We start from the raw sequence: 17,400 nt of genomic DNA on the forward strand, positions 1-17,400 counted from the left end.
ATGATGAGTGACGTCGCGCATCTTTTCATGTGTCTGTTGGCCATCTGTATGTTTTCTTTGAGGAAATGTCTGTTCTTGTCTTCTCATTTCTAATTGGATTACTTGGGGGATTTTTTGATGTTCAATTATATGTTTATATATTTTGGATACTAACCCTCTATCAGAGATGTCATTTGCAAATATCTTCTCCCACTCTTTTTAGTTTTTAGTTTTGTTGATGGTTTCCTTTGCTCTGCAGAAGATTTCTATTTTGATGTTGTCCCAATAGTTTATTTTTGCTTTTGTTTCCCTTGCCTCAGGACACTATTTCTAGAAATATGCTGCTACAGTCCGTGTCAGAAAGATGATTGTGCTCTGTTCATGGAGTTTTACGGTTTCAGATCTTATATTTAGATTCTTCATCCACTTTGAGTTTATTTTGTGTGGGTTATAAGAAGGTCTTATTCATTCTTCTGCATGTAGCTGTGCAGTTTTCCAACAACATTTGTTGAAGAGATTGTATTTTTCCCATTGCACGTTCTTGTCTCTTTTGTCAAAGATTAATGACTATATAATTGTCGGTTTATTTCTGGGCTCTCTGTTCTGTTCTGCTGATCTGTGCATCTGTGTCTGTGCTAGTATCACATTGTTATGGTTACTACAGCTTCATAGAATATCTTGAAATCTGGGATTGTGATTCCACCTGGTTTGTTCTTTTTTTTTTTTTTAAGATTTTATTTATTTGACAGAGAAAGAGAGAGCACAAGAAGGGGGACCAGCAGAGGGAGAGGGAGAAGCAGACTCCCTGCTGGGCAGGGAGCCCAGGGCAGAGCTCACTCCCAGGACCCTGGGATCATGACCTAAGCTGAAGGCCAACGCTCCACTGACTGAGCCACCCAGGTGCCCCTGTTCTTTTTCAAGATGGCTTTGGCAATTCGGGGTCTTTTGTGGTTTCATGAAAATCGTAAGATTGAACTCTGAAAAATGCTGCTGGTATTCTGATAGGAATTTCATTAAATCTGCAGATTGCTTTGGGTAGTATGGCTATTTTAATAGTATTTGTTCTTCCAGCCCGTGAGCGTGGAATATCTTTCCATTTGTTTGTGTCATCTTCAATTTCTTTAATCAGTGTTTTATAGTTTTTAGAATACAAACCATCACTTCCTTGCTTAAGTTTATTCCTAGGTATTTTATATTTTTGATGCAACTGCAAATGGGACTGTTTTCATGATTTCTCTTTCTGTTCCTTCATTATTAATGTAGAGAAATGAAATGGATTTCTGTATATTGAGTTTGAATCATGCAACGTTACTGAATTCTTTCATTACTTCTAGTATTTTATTGGAGGATTCTTTAGAGTTTTCTCTGTGTAGTATCATGTCATCTGCAGAGAGTGAAAGTTTTACTTTTTCCCTGAGCACCGAGGTGGCTCAGTTCATTACACATCCCACTCTTGATTTTGGCTCAGGTCATGATCTCAGGGCTGTGAGATCAAGCCCTGCATCAGGCTCTGTGCTCAGTGGGGAGTCTGCTAGGGATTCTCTCTCTCTCCCTCTGCTCCTCCTCCACACCTTGTGCCCTCCCTCTCGTTTATTTATTTTTAAAGATTTTATTTATTTATCCATGAGAGACACAGAGAGATGCAGAGAGCCCGACGTGGGACTCGATCCCAGATCTCCAGGATCACGCCCTGGGCTGAAGGCAGCACTAAACTGCTGAGCCACCTGGGATGCCCCCCTTTTTTTTAAAGTTTTTTTTTTAAATATTTACATGAAAGACAGAGAGAGAGAGAGAGAGAGAGAGAGGCAGAGACACAGGCAGAGGGAGAAGCAGGCTCCACCCAGGGAGCCCGACACGGGACTCGATCCCAGGTCTCCAGGATCATGCCCTGGGCCAAAGGCAGGCACAGCTGAGCCACCTAGGGATCCCTTGCTTTCCCTCTCTTGATCTCTTTCTCTCTCTCTCAAATAAATCATCTTAAAAACTTTTTTCACTTCTTCCTTACCAATCTAGATACCTTTTATTTCTTTTTCCTGTCTGAGTGCAGTGGCTAGGACTTCCAGTACTCTGTTGAATAAAAATAGTGAGAGTGGACATCCTTGTCTTGTTCCTGATCTTAGGAGAAAAGCTCTCAGTTCTTCACCACTGAGTGTAATGTTAGCTGTGTTTTTCATAGATGACTTTTATTATGTTGAGGTGTGTTCCCTCTAAACCTACTGGTTTTATCATAAATGGATGTTGTATTTTGTCAAATGCTTTTTCTACAGCTATTGAAATGATCATAAGGTTTTTATACTTCCTTTGTTATTATACGATTAATTTGTGAATACTGAACCTCTCTTGAATCTCAGGAATAAATCCCACTTGGGCATGGTGAATAAAATTTTTAATGTATTGTTGGATTTTGTTGCTAATATTTTATTTTTGCTTTTTTGTTTTTTTTTTTTTAAAGATTTTATTTATTCATGAGAGAGAGGCAGGGACACAGGCAGAGGGAAAAGCGGGCTCCATGCTGGGAGCCCGACGTGGGACTCCATACCAGGACTCCAGGATCACACCCTGGGCTGAAGGCAGGCGCTAAACTGCTGAGCCACCCAGGGATCCTCCCCCCCCCCCCACCTTTTGTTTTTAAGATTTTATTTATTTATTAATGAGAGACAGAGAGAGAGAGGCAGAGTAGATTTTGTTGCTAATATTTTGTTGAGGACTTTTGCATCCTATGTTTATCAGAAATCCTGAGATACTGGCCTGTGGTTCTTCTTGTTGTTTTCTTAGTTTCTATTTTGTTTATTTTTGCTGTAATCCTTATTATTTTCTTTCTTCTGTTGGTTTTGGGTTTTCTTTGTTCTTTATCTAACTCCTTTAGTTGTAAGGTGAGATTATTTATGATAGTTTTTGCATTTTTTAAAAAATTGCCTTATGGTTGTTTTTATAGTTTTCGGTGTCCCTTTCTTTTCTTGCTCTCTTTTCTCATGGTTATTGGCTTTCTGTAGTGGCACTCGTGGATTCATTTCTTTTTATTTTTTGTGTATCTGTTACTGGTTTTTGATTTGTGATTACCCTTAGCTTTATAGATAACATCTTGAGCATAAAGCAGCCTACATTATGTAGGTGGTTGCTTATGTTTATACCCATTCTGTGGTCCTACCCTCCATGTTTTAAGTATATGGTGTCACACTTTAAAATTTTATTTTTATTATTTTTTTTTATTTTTTTGAGAGAGAGTGGGAGTAGGGGGAGGGGAGGGGCCAAGGGAGACGAAGAGAGAGAATCCTAAGCAGGCATCATGTCCAGTGCCGGGCTCGATCTCACAACCCTGAGATCATGACCTGAGCCAAAATGAAGAGTCAGACACACAACTGACTGAGCCACCCAAGGCGCCCATGTGATGTCACAGTTTCTATCCTTTTGTTTTGTGAATCCCTTGACTGATTTTTATAGATATCCTTAATTTTACTGCATTCATGCACCTACTTTCCTACTGCTAACGGCCTTTCCTGTCCATTCAAGACTACGCCTTTAACATTTCTCGTAGGGCTGGTTTAGTGGTGGGAATGGTGCCCACCGGCTCCTTTGTTCTTGGAGAAGTCTCCCAACGATCTGTGCCCTTCTGTCTTACGCTCTGAGAGTAAACACATCTCCCTCCAGGATTCTGCAGGTGTTTGTCAAACTGCTGCTTCTGTGGTCTACTCAACAGTGTTGTTTGTTGTGTTGCCTGTTTATGGGCAGAGACAGTTTCCTGTTGCCCTCCGGCTCTCCCAGAGCCCACCTGGCAGATTTGTAAAGTTCCAGGTGTTTAAGTCCCACTCATCGTCAGAATGTGAGAATTCGGGGTGCCTGGTGGCTCAGGCAGAAAAGTGCCTGCCTTCGGCTCAGGTCATGATCTCAGGGTACTGGGATCGAGCCCCACGTCGGGATCCCTGCTCAGTGGGGAGCCTGCCTCTCCCTCTGCCTGCAGCTCCCGCTACTCACGCTCCCTCTCTCTCTCTCTTTAAAATCATCAAAGGAAAGAACATGAGAGTCAAGCTCCTCTGGTTTTCAAAGCCAAATGTAATGGGGATTTGTTTCCCACATGTGGGTCTCCCATGCTGGGGTGCATGCTGTGGCTTCTGCTCCTCTGCCTTCTCTGTGCCTCAGTGTCCCCCCACCCCACCCCTCGACTGCAGATAGTCCTGTGGACCAGTTTCATTCCTGAATGCATCTCCACCCTTCCTACCCTCTTTGATGTGGCCTCTTCTCTTAGTTGTGGAGAGTCTTTGGGTCACTTTCTGGGTTATTTACCCTGACGTGGGTGTCATATAGTTGAATCCGTGGGACAAGGGGAGCTTAGGATCGTCCTACCTGCCACGTTCTACATCGTTCCTTTTGTAACTTGAGCTTATGGAGGACAGGCTGGCAGGCAGGAGACTTTGGTGGTTGAGCACAAGGACCCGGGCCTGATCCTCATGGCCTGGCTTAATCTTGAGACTTTGTCACTCGCCAGCTACCTCATCCTGGGCTGACATAACAACTTGTGTCTCACTCTCCTCAGTGTTAGGATGCCACCCACCATCCCTCTTAGGATGGTCGCAGATGTGAATAAGCTCGTGCAAAGAGCACAGGCAGCCAGGTACCGACCGTGAGCTGGCCCTCAGTAAGTGTTGGCTCTAGGGCTGAGTCCCAGGAGCTGCTTCCCTCGTAAACCCCGGAGAGGGCCTTGTGATCGACCCAGTGCGAGACCCAGAGGGCCCCAGAGGGTCAACAAAGAAATGAGGGGTGGCTTCCATTATTCCTAGTGATCCCAGCTGCATTTGATGGGTCATCGTTTGAGACGAGGAAGGAGATACTGGACAAAAAGGTCAATCAGAATCCGTTTTGGATCGTTCACAGTCTGCTGGACGTGCAGTGACAGATCGATTCTAACTGGCTCTGTGACTACATGTAAATCACTTGCAAGCTGCGCCTCGGAAAGCCATTTCACCGGGCCAGGAAAGACGGTAATCGCCACTGACAACACGCTAGGATGTCCACACTGTGTTTGACTACCGTATGTTTTATCCGTATTCCCCACGATAAATTCCCAGAGGACTGAGTGTGTGACGTCTGTGCGTACCTGCATGTGTCTACACGCCTGTGTTCACAAGCACGCCCACCGTCTGTGCCCGTGTCTGTGTGTCACGCAGGGAAGCATAAAGTACGCCGAGGAAACCTCACTGTGGTGCAGTCGGAAGGTGATGCTTCAGTGTGACGCTGAGGTTCTTGCCCTGTGAGCAGGAATGCTTATGCCATTTATCATTCACTCCTATCCCCCCGTCGCAGAAGAGGCTTCTCCGCACCAGGTGCATTCTGGAATTAGCTGGGGACGTTTTCGAGCGCCCTGTTGTACGCGCTTCACCCCAGATCTGAAGGCACCCGAGACACTGGCCTTCTTCAGAGCTCCCCGGGGGATCTAGTCGGCAGCCAGTTTGGGGAGCAAGTGACCCGGGGTCATGCTAAGAACCAGAGGCGATCATTCAAAACTCAGTCTAAGTGGTACGTGGATCTGAAACTGCAATCTCTTCCCTCCTTGGGCAGCGTTTACCATTCTAAAGAATAACGAGGGTCACTTTCCTTTTCTTCCTTCCTCACATCCACTCCAGGCCACAGCTATGCACCCGGATTACTGTTAGTCCGTGGAATGACTTTGCAAATCTACAGATCTTAATCACACTTAAATTTAGCTTCATCGGACAAGGCAGGTTTTCTTGGACAAACTTGCCAGACGTGTAGCCACTTCAGAATACAATCCATGGACTGCAGTTCGAGGCAGTGTGGAACGCACATGGAGCTGATCAGTCCTGCGGCCGTATCCTTAAAGTCAGCATAAGGCAAATGGCATTCGGCCTCAGGGTAATGTGCAAAAATACACAATACTTCCTCAAAATTAATTTAAGTGAGGGTGTCTTTGAGATGTGCTTCAAACACACTGGCACGTGCACATGACCTACAATCACATACAATTGTGTCACACACGTGCAGGTAGAGCCAGGGAGGTGAGAGGACGCTCTGTGGCCGGTACCCATGCCCACTTCCAGCCACTGCTGTCGGACTGTCGTTTATGGAAAATGTCACTGTTGGTAGAACTGGACAAAGGTCGATGCTGGTAATGTCTATTATTTCTTACAATCGCGTGCAAATCTACAATTTACTCAAAAAATAAAAAAAAAAAAAAGGAAAGAGGACTTCTGCCAAAGAGATTGAAGGCCCCAAGGGCGTGGGCTTCCATCGAAGCGTGATAAGTGTGATACCACCCGGTGGTACAGTGACAGACGCCACTCTCACTCGCCTGCTTCGGGGTGCGATGTCGCACATGACGCCCCGGGGCATCGCCGCCAGTGTGGGCCCGTCCTCAGGCTAAGGCGCGGGGGGCATCAGAGTCGGACATGGGACCCTAACTGCTATGCAGACAAGCCTGGGCCGCGGGCGGTGTCATGCGTCCATGCACTCCTGCGCCCACCTGCCTGTCACCTCTGAATTCTGATTGTTTTCAGTCGTCATCTGGTTTCGTGAGCTCCTGACGGTATCACCTGGCGCTCAGATCCTGTCACTGTGAAAACGTCACTCGAGCCGTCGAGTCTCCCCATTGAGCCCACAGCCCAGTGTCACTCCCGAGATGCGGGAAGGGCCCGGAGCAGATACAGCCAGGCCTTGAGGCACGACGGGCTCTGCGTTGGGACCGACGTTCCAGCCCCGTCACCTGGCAAATCCAGATGCACGCGTGCACGTGCACACACACACTCTTTGTGGAGTTTTCGGAGCACCCCTACACGGTCAACCCAACTTCCAAGTAACCATGAAGTGGCGAAATCCTTGCTTGGAATTGGAAAGCCGAGGCACGGAAGGGACAGGCAGTGTCCACGTGCTAGGGCACAAGAAGGGACCCAGTCCCTACTGTTTAAGGTTTCCTCCATCACCCACACCTACCTCTCCTGACGTGACCTGTTCTGTTAGCTGGTGGACTGAGTAAAGGTCTTGTCCAAGTTGTAACAAAGTCATGTTCCTAAGACCCCTAAGCTGTGTGAAAGTGTCTCCCCAAAGAAAACAATATGAAAAAATATTTGTTGGGGTTGGAGTCTGTGACGTGGGGTCCTACCGACCCTAACAACGTGTAGACCCCACGGTGTAGCTCGTGGAGGAAAAGACTTGGACAAGGAGCCGAGTTTGAAGTGTTTTGAAGGAGTGCTTGGGAGGGTGGAGGATGAGGAGGGAAGAACCAGTTGGAGGCATGGCGGCCACACCGCTGATAGTGAAGTGTCAGACTATGGAGTGGACCAGGGCCCCGGGGAGTGGGCGCATTGAAGGCGGGAGGAGTCTGGGCTGAGGTCACTTCACTGGGTGACAGTGGCTCAGGCAGCTGGCATGAGGACTCAGGACGGTGGGGTGGCCACAGCCACCATCTTTAGGGTTGGCACCATCCAATATTGTTCACTGTGCTGGGGAGCCTGACAGTAGAGCCCAGGACCCTCCCACCCAAGGTCAAGACCAATATACTTCCTCCTCTGGCACCACTGTTGACCTTGCCTTGGAAGGTCACAGGAATGATTTACAGGGCACATGAAGACATGACTCTCCCACCACTGGCGACGGCCAGGAGGTTGTATATCAATTCAGGCTCTGAGCTCAGCGGGAAGTCTGCTTGGGATTCTCTCTCAATAAATAAATAAATAAATAGATAGATAGATAGATGATAGATAGATAGATAGATGATAGATAGATGATAGATAGATGATAGATAGATGATAGTCTTTCAAAAAATTCTACCAAAGAGCCAGAAACACCAGCCATAAGTAAATATGATGGAAGAACTCTCAAGGGTTGGTCGTCAAACCACAAAACTTTCATTAGCATGAAGAGCGGTGGGTGACATTGACCACACCTCAAATTCCATTCATGCTGATTTTTTCTATCTCCCTGGGAACACAGGGAAAAAATGGAAAAATAAAATTGGTTTCTTTCTTTTTTTTTAATGAATAAATGAGTCTAGTCCATTGGGCAGGTTTAAGGATACTTTATTACTGATCAGTATGTACAAACTCTAACATGAAAATAATGAGTCACAGAATATCAGGCTATTTACAATACTTTTTTGTTTTTACAAAATTTTTTTTTACAAGATTACTTCTCTCTAAATAACATGACAGACGCACACACAAATCACTTTTTTTTTTATTACATACATAAATAAATATTGACTTGAAATGACCAGGAGAAGAGACGTGATCTTCGTAGGCCACTTGGATGAGAAGGTGGCTGCTCTGTTATCTGCACACTACGGAATAATTAAGGAAAGGAATAATAATACCTTTACAAACAGACCTCTGTTAATCACTCTGTAACTTGTGTAACTTGCTAAAATATTCAGTAGAGGTAAGAAACGGAGTCTGGCCATGCAGAACCATAGGGAAGAGTCACCATCTTTATGCATTTATTATCTTAAGTGAATTATAAGTACATGCAACAGATACTTAGCCTCTGTGTTCTGGTTACAATGGGAAGGTTTGTTTAATAAGATTTAGAGCTATTTGCAATCGTGGGAATGAGTGAACTTCATTAGTAAATCCACGGCACGAGGCGGAAGGAAGGGCACTACCACAAGTGACGTGGACTCACAGGAAGGAGGAAAGTATTCGTACCTGCGTCATACGGACACACGTCAAAATTCAGTCTTCCCCTCAGGTCTTTCAGTGGACACAAGAGACACAACGCAGGGCTTCGACGTCTAAGTTTGCAGCTGTTCCTCAGTTCCCGGGAAGGGGAGCCTTAACGCGGCACATTCTCACGTGTTTGGTACAGATCGCTGCCTGTCCGGGGCGGGATTCTCAAGCGGGGGGAAGGGAGATGGGACAATAACCTCGGGTGCGAGTAGGCAGTGTGTGGAGAATTGTGGGTTCTCACTACTTGGGGGAGTGCTCCTGGCATGTGGTGGGAGGGGCGGGGGCCAGGCCTCGGGCCCCTGAGGGGCACATACATCCTGGGATTCGGGGTGGGGGTTCCCTGCACACAGTGAGCCGCCCCCACCCCACCTGCCGGCCGCACCTGCCAGCCCCGCTGCCATGGACCAGGCCCACTCTGCACAATCACGTACAGGCCCTTTGAGGTTCCCAGCCTACAGACCCAGCTTTACACTCGAACTTTGCTGAATACGCTTTTCAGAGAGCTGTCATCAATTTCATCGTCTCCGATACGTCAGAGTAACACAAGGAGGGACTTGGGAGGGCACACGCTCGCTCACAAGAGTCGCCTGCAGAGCTCCAGCTGGAAGGGCGCAGAGCTGGTACCTTCAGCGGAGCACGTGCCGCAGGCACACCGCGTGCAACCTCAGTGACTAACCCCCGGGAATTACAGGACTTGGCATTTGTCGTGGGCTTAATTGTTAAGAGTAAGTATTATCACGGAATATATTTTTTGTCCTATGAGAGATGCATTTAATTTTAGTAAGATATATTAGAGACCTAGCCACTAGAACTATGTTTTTTAAAAAAGCCCCTGTAGATTGTAAACCCTTTATGAGGGCACTCACATTTTTAACATTTTTTAAAAATGTAATTATATCTTGGCCAATTTGCGTATTATTGAGGATTACTGAAATTCATAAAAGAAACTCACGTTTCCTTAACCATTATTAATAGCATTTTCTTCCAATAATGTGAATGAAATTAAAATTTTGTTATAGTAAAATTAGATACTCACAGGAGCTACATTCAATTTTGTAAGTTCAAAACCTTCATCCAAACTAAAAATATATTTGCTCGTTGTCTATTCCTCAGACGAAAGACATATAATTAAACTTTATAAAATTAAACTTACATAATAATTTAATAATATTCCGTATCTATGTATACACTCCTGCATTTTGAACTATACAACAGTATAAGAATTTTCTGGCACAAATATTGGATTTGCTCATGGCAAAATAAGGTAAAACAGAATGGTATAGCCAACATTAGACATCCTAATTTGTGAGAATTTGAGAATTTGAAATTGAGATGCCGCTCGCAGCACTGGCATAAATCATAGTTTCTGCGAAGATACCTGTGCTGTTGGGTCAGGTGTCGGGCTGTTGAAACGAGGGGAGTTTCCCATTCTCTGGGTGACAAACGCGTAACTCTGGGAGCTGGTGGGGGGCGTCGCAGCACGTTGTGCTGAGTCTGTCCCAACCGCGTCAGCAGCTGCAGAAAAGCATTCGGAAGCCACGTGCACGTCCACGCTGGCGTTTCCGACGAGTGTCACCTGTACGAAGCTGTAGAACATTGCGCTCATCGTCATTTTACGTCTCTGCTACACAGGAAGCGGGTTTCACTGCCTGTTACCACGCATCCACAGCCTAGAGACCCATCCACAGGATAATACAAATACTCCGTCTCCGTTGTATAGCGCGGTCGCCTCAGACACCGGTGGACTCGAAGGACTCAGAGCTGTCCCTGCCAGGAGCAGTCGCCACATCCCCACGCTTCCAGGAACCACCACAGGGTGAGGGCCCGGGGCCACCATCACGACCCAAGAAGACGGTCCCCAACGCTTCCCAGATTGACTTAGGTGCACAACGAAAGGAGGGAGCAGCCCTTCCTTTGAGACGCTGAAATGTCAATAAATTGCTGTTTCCTCACAGAGTCAACACTGACAGGGAAACTACGTGGCCCTTCCCTTTAGGAGACCCGGGTCTTTCTGCACCACTGCTGAGCTGTGAAGAGAACGTCCGCAGTGAGTCACACTCGGCGTGTGCGATGTGTCTGTGTGGATCTCACACACACGTATGGACATAGACACACATGGATGCGTATTTCAAACCACACCTCTGGATATTCCCTCAAGAAAAGACTGGGTTAAACTAACGTTGGTGGGTTTCCAGCAGCACCACGCACTGACGCGTTCCGACCCGTGTCCACGCCGCAAAGGGTCGTTGGGAGCCCAGCAGTCCGGCAGAATGGACTCAAGACGGTAAAGGCAGGGAAGCAGCGTTCCTCTATCACCCGGAGCCTCTTGTCTGCATCACCGAGAATATTCTCACATACAAATAGCTTACTTGAGGAAAAGGCAAATCTTAGGAAAGATCTCAAAATATTCAATAGTTGGAATTCTCTCCTGTTAAGCAGGAGGTCTTGTAAATTTTGAGATATGTGACGTAAAACAAAGCATACCAGCGGGTCTTTTCTGCATGGAGGAAAAAAGGAGAACATAAATAAGAATACGCATCAGGAAGCTCTCATTTTATGGGACGAAGTATTCAAATGTATCCCTGGAAAAGCATTCTAATTTCTCCAAGGCAGACTGTGCGTGGCAGCCGATTCACTTTGGAAGGTTCTCGTAAAGCACGGCTCACGCACGCGACGCTCATGTGCCTGTGTGTGCATGTGGCTCGGGGGGCTGCAGGTGCGGACATTCGTACGTGGAAGTGAACTGCTACAGATCTGAGGTTTAAAAAAAAATCACACATGCTATAACTCATCTTATGAGAGATGTGAGTAAACGGGCCTTAAAAACTGCACCATCTTATTTGATTTTGCAGATCAAAGCAATCATTTAATTTAAAAATGTTTTATTGATGAACGTTATGCTTAGTATGTGTATCAGTTGTGTATCTGTCACACTGATTCGTTCTGAGAATTTGCGGCTCCAAATTCAGAGAGATCTCATCTCTGCACTCATTCCACCGAGACTCCTCCGCGGACATTCAGGTTTCCAGCTAGATGGGCCCCATCTTCGTCTCCTCCATTCCAGGGAACACGTGCGTCCACCTCCACGGGCCATCTGGGACTGTTTCCACATGCGTCGAGATGGGCAGAGGTACGGAGGGTACAAGGTTACACGGGAGAGGGAGGGTGCGTGGGCACCTGCTGCCTCCGGAGCAGCGCGGCTGGACCTGGAGGCTCAAGCAGCTTGCTCGCTCGTACATTCTCAGACATCTTTTTGAACCGTTTAGTATCTTTCTGGGGAAGGCTTGTAGTGAGGAGGATGCCGGTGCTTAAGATGCGGTCCTGAGCGGGGACAGGACGTTACGTGTCAGTCATGTGGCGCACAGAAAGCAGCGCCTGGCAGTGAGCGAGCGCGTCAGACCCGTGAGCCTCCCTCCCGCAGCCCGTCTCTCCTGCTCTGAATCGGGCTCCCCCCCCCCCCCCACGCCCAGGAACGGGACAGGCTCCTTCCCTGCATCACAGCGACCCAGGCCAGCCACGGCCTTCTAGCTCCTTCTAGCTCCGCGGAGGGGAACACTTCACCAGGACTCCCATGAATCCCGGTGTCAGAGGGGGAGCACCAGGCAAGCATGCAGCCGACCCTGACGAAGATCGGGGTCGCCACGCTCGCCCACATGAGGCCTGTTTTGTTGCAATTCTAGGCATCGGCAGTTAAGGGCGCGGATGTGTTTGTGCAAGTGTCAGTGTAAAACCGAGCTCGCTTCTCAGTTTTCTTATCGACACGTAAACCTTTAGTCACTGCTTTATGTGCGTAAGCTTGAAAAAGATGAAGCACATAATTTAAAAATCTGCCAGAGCCCCATTGTTTTGAAACAGTGGGTGATAATTTTTTTTTAAAGACTTTACTTGGCGTAGCAGTAAATCTAGTAGATTGATTTAGGACATATTACGAAGAAAATCCATGTAATGTATTACAGGAAAATATGTGCCGTAAGAAAATAATCCTTAGCAAAATATTTCCTCTATCGTCATATTTGAAAATCTCAATTTTTAAGATAATTGAGACTCATACGAGTTTGCAGATTTTTTCCCTCGTGTGTATTTATGGTGTGAACGATACGGAAAAAGCATGACAGGTGCAGAAAACCAGAGGAAGGGAGGGGAGGGAAACTGCAGGTAGGGAGCAGTGAAGCACCAACCACAGGGTCATGCTAACGGGGGCTGAGCAAAACCCAGCCCGCGGAGACGCGGGGCAGGAAGGCTTTCAGGCTGAGAGAACTCCGTTCTCTGGGATAACACAGCGATCTTAGCGTTCCACGCGGATGACGGGCTCTGTGGGTCCCACACTCACTGTGTTCTGAGGGCAGCGCGAGGTCGGGCGTCCAGAAGGTTTTGATGGTGGCCGGCCCTTCGCCGCCCGCGGTCAGCACCTGCACTTCCAGCCGGTACAGCGTGGACGGCCTCAGGTTGGGCACTGTTAGGACGTTATGGTCCTGGGGCGTCACACAGAAAAATGCTCGTCAGTGACCTTTCAGAAACAACAGGCACAGGGGCACACATCCTCTGAGTGACTCCCCGGTGGAGACCAGGTGTGAGCACGTGGAAAGCAGGTGTGAGCATGTGGAGAGTTTAGGTTGAGTGTGTGGACAGCAGGTGTGGCCACACGGAGCATAATAGGTGTGAGCTTGCAGAGGGTAGGAGGTGTGAGTGCATGGAGAACAGGCTTGAGTACGTGGAGAGTAGCAGGGGAGCGCGTGGCGAGTAGGTGTAAGTGTGCATAGAGTCGCAGGTGTGAGCGCGTGGAGAGCAGGAAGTGTGAGCACATGGACAGTAGCAGGTGTGAGCATGCAGAGTAGCAGGTGAGAACGCATGGAAAGCCCGTGTAAGCACGTAGAAAGCAAGTGCGAGTGCGTGGAGAGCAGCAGGAGCCTAGGGAACAGGTGTGAGCGCAGAGCTGCAGGGGTGAGCGCCCGGAGAACAGGTGTGAGCAGGGAGAGCTGCGGGAGTGAGTGTGGGGCCGCAGAGCGCAGGGGGCCCCGGGCCGCGGGTGTGGCCGTGTGCTGCGCCGGGCTGCCCGGGCCCCTTGGCAGAGCGAGGCGGTGCCGAGGGGCCAGTTCTCAGGCGCCGTCGGGATTTCAGTTTTGAGTCCTTAACGCAGGACTTTCCCATGGTTTAGAGTTCTCATCCGCACATCTTGTGATGGGAATTCTTGATAATCCGAATTTCAGTGAACGAGCCAACTGTTTTCCTTAAAACACAGTATCTGTCAATGCCCATAGCTGAAAATGTTTATTTTTATGCCAACACATTCTTCTCAAAATTCAATAAAACCTAATACATTCATAGAATAAGTACTTTCTAATTCCAAGGAATTTGTCCTTCCGGACTTAAGGGCTTTTTTCCCCCTTTCTGTCTTTCTTCCTCTGGAGCCAGAGCTGGATACCCTAAGGGCATGTTGAGGGAGGGTGAAGGCGCACACATGGGCGTTTTTTCAAGCCAAGGAATTAAGCGGCCTGGAAGACAGGCCAGCTCGCTATGGGCCGGCGCCCAAATCCATGGGGGAAGGGGGGACACAACAGGCCCCTTGTGGCCATCCTTCCCCCAGCTCCGGGCTTGGACCAGAGGGACGTGGGGTTGAGGTGGGACGTGGCAGCAGTGGCGTCCGACTAGGTGGGGTTCATGGGCCGACTGGGGGGACTGCGGGTGGAGCCTGCGACAGCAGCCCTGCCATGTGTCAGTGGCCGCGGTGGGGGGGGAGGGGGGCTGGGGGGGCTTTGTGGGGGGGTTCATGGGGGGATCTGGGGGTGCTCCGTGGGGGTAGTTCTGGGGGGTGCACTCCGTGGGGGGGGCTCCGGGAGGGGGCTCCAAGGGGGGAGCAGCTCTGGGGGTAGCATTCTGTGGGGGGGCTCCCTGGGGAGCACTCCGTGGGGGGCTGGGGAGCATTCCATTGGGGGCTCCGTGGGGGGCACTCCGTGGAGGGCGCAGCTCTGGGGGGAACAGCTCTGTGGGGAGCTCCGTGGAGGGGCGCCCTGGGGGAACGCATTCCGTGGGGTGCTCCGTGGGGGGAGTTGGGGGACTACCCCATGGAGGGGGAGCTCCAGGGGGAGCACTCCGTGGGGGGACTCCATGGGGGGCTGGGGGAGCCCCGGGGAGAGCACATTCCGTGGGGGGCTCCGTGGCCCGAGCCCCCGACGCAGCGGGGCCCCGGAGCAGGGCGACGGGCACGTACCGACGGCAGGATCTGCGAGCGGGAGATGATGCTGTTGGGCAGGCTGTTGTGCCTGCTCTCGGAGGTCACCTCGGCCCAGGTCACCTGGAAGCCGGTGGGCGGCCGCTGCGCGCCGCGGGCCATCCTCCAGGAGAAGTGCGCCGTGACGTTGGCCCCGTGCAGCACGAACGAGGCGGACAGGTTCTCGGGCTTGGCGAGCACCTTGGGCGGGGGACCTGCGGGGGCGCAGGAGGCGCTGAGGCCGCTCCCTAGCCCCGGGGCCCCACCCCGACCGCCGGCCCGGGCGCAGGGCACGGCCCCCAGTGTGGCCGCGGGGCGGATGCCCGGGCTGCTGGCGGGGAGGGAGGCCGCGAACCCGCGGGAGGGACACGGGGACCCCCGGCTGCACCTGCAAGTCCTTGGGTACCTGCGTCGCCGGCGCAGCTCCCGGGCTTGGGGCTTTTCCCCTTCAGGGCAGAGCAGGGCGGCGTCGTGAAGAAGCCCGTCTCGGCCTTCAGGCGGCCCGTGGGCCCTGTCGGCTGGACCGTCACCTTGTATTTGCAGGAAAATGCTAGATCTTGAAGAATTATATAGTTTTCCTGGAGCGAGAGAAAGAACACGTGCTCGCAGCGAGTCTCCCCGGGGCTTGCATGTTGGCAGGGGACACGCTGTTCCCACCGGGACACTTTCCTGGGTGCGGCGTGTGCGGCGTGTGCGGTGTGTGTGGCACGTGCGGCGTGGCTTTCCAGAGAACCAGAGACACGGGGCAGGTGGTGAGGAGCTACGGGCCTGAGCACCCCCCCCCCCACCGCTGTGGGCACGTGCTCTGGACCAGGACGCTGAGCGTCTAGGCGCATGTCCCAGTGGCCAGCCACACGGGAGGTGGCACAAAACTCGTTTGATTTTTGATACAAGAATAAAGGGGGCGGGCTCAGGCTTCCCCGAGACAGGGGCTTAGCCCCGTGTGAGTGGGACTTTTGAAAAAGGAGGACCGTGCTTGGCACCGCGTGCTCTCCTCGTCCCGGAGGGCCGCTGTTGGTCCCGGCCGAGGCACCGCGGCCATGGGGAGGCCCGGAGCAGGCAGAAGGAGGAAGGGGGGCTGGGGCACAACGCGCGACGTGGGAACTGCCGCCGGGGCCGTAGGACGGTGCGGCTAGGCTTCCCTTCCATTCACCGGCCCTGCTTCCCCTGCGTGGGGTCCGTATCCGAGCCTGACCCACTCGTGTGAAGGGTGCAGACGGCACCTCTGTCCCGGGCACCCTGGGTGCAGGACGGGGCCCTGCCGGACAGCAGCGTGGGTGCCTGAGGTGGGGAGCAGGCCGAGGACTACAGCAAAAGCCGAGGCCCGCACACTCCGCCGGTCACTGAAATCACAAGCGGGAGCCGTGGGGATGAGCCCAGGGGAGCCGTGTGGACGTGCACTGGGGAGCCCTGCGGTTGGGGGAGTGGGAGTCCTCCAGATGTGCACGGGGAGCCACGTGGTGGGAGTGGGAGCCGCGAGAATGCGCCAGGGGGAGCTGCTGGCCCTTTACCCAGGTGCCAGGCGGGGAGCAGAGCCAGGGCAGCGGGCCCACCCGCGTGCGAGCAGGGAGCCACAGGCCTGCTGCGTCCCCTTGGGTGACGGCGTGCTGCCCCGCAGGAGTGAATGTGCGCTTTGCGTGGGAAGAGCCTGCAACCCCACGTGAGCCCCGAAGGGCACCGCCTGGCAGCTGCTCCCAGAATGCGTCCGCGTGGCCGGGAGCGCGGCCATCTGTAGCAAGAGGTAAAGTAGCTGGTGCTCATCGGGGCTTGAAAAGACGTGGGTCCGGATACAGAAATAGTGCGAGGGAGTATAGGGGAAAGGCGAGAACGTGAGTGGGAAGTACCAGAGAGGGAGACGGACCATGAGAGACTCCTAACTCTGGGAAACGAACAAGGGGGGGGGGGCGATGGGGTGACGGGCACTCAGGGGGGCACCTGACAGGATGAGCACTGGGTGTTATGTGTTGGCACATCAAACCCCAATTAAAAAAAAACAACAAAAAAAGAAAGTAAATGGGTCTGAAAGTCGTTTAAAAATGCAGATCAGCAAGGTCTAAGCCTTTAGCGCAGTGCTTTCTGATTCTTCTTTCTATGGGTCACATCGGACACCCGGGTGGCTCAGCAGTTTAGCATCTGCCTTTAGCCCAGGGCGTGGTCCTGAGGTCCTGGGATCGAGTCCCTCATGAGGCTCCTTGCAGGGAGCCTGCTTCTCCCTCGGCCTGTGTCTCTGCCTCTCTGTGTCTCTCATGAATAAATGGATAAAAAATTTAAAAAAAAGGTTAATGGGACGCATCATACATGTTTACCTTATTAGAGTTTCTAAAGATGATAGCCAAAGGTTGGCTGGGCCCCTGAAAATGAGCCAGATTTCATATGATCTCAAGGCATGCACAGGTAAAACTACTAGGAGCCTCACCCCTGCCCACAAAAAATTCAATAAACCCTGCTTCTGTTCCTTTTTTCTCTGCTTTTCGAGTAGGTTTCCCTTTTCAAAAATGTTTCTTTTTCTGTTTTTCTTTTTCTTTTCTTTCTTTTTTTAAA

At 50.7% G+C, this 17,400-nt stretch overlaps 1 protein-coding gene across 1 annotated transcript in view; it reads right to left on the minus strand.

Moving 5' to 3' along the window:
• Window positions 1-7,989: 7,989 nt before the first annotated feature.
• Window positions 7,990-17,400, minus strand: part of ANOS1 (anosmin 1) — a 186,618-nt gene continuing 177,207 nt past the window's right edge. Inside the window, exons 11-14 of the mRNA XM_055337416.1 lie at window positions 15,266-15,437; window positions 14,860-15,074; window positions 12,982-13,123; window positions 7,990-11,972 (exon numbers count right to left, since the gene is read on the minus strand). Coding sequence (XP_055193391.1) covers window positions 11,914-11,972; window positions 12,982-13,123; window positions 14,860-15,074; window positions 15,266-15,437 — 588 coding nt within the window. The 3' untranslated portion in view covers window positions 7,990-11,913. The remainder of the gene's footprint in view (window positions 11,973-12,981; window positions 13,124-14,859; window positions 15,075-15,265; window positions 15,438-17,400) is intronic.

This window comes from Nyctereutes procyonoides, unplaced genomic scaffold, assembly GCF_905146905.1.
Source record: "Nyctereutes procyonoides isolate TBG_1078 unplaced genomic scaffold, NYPRO_anot_genome, whole genome shotgun sequence".
Classification (NCBI taxonomy): domain Eukaryota; kingdom Metazoa; phylum Chordata; class Mammalia; order Carnivora; family Canidae; genus Nyctereutes; species Nyctereutes procyonoides.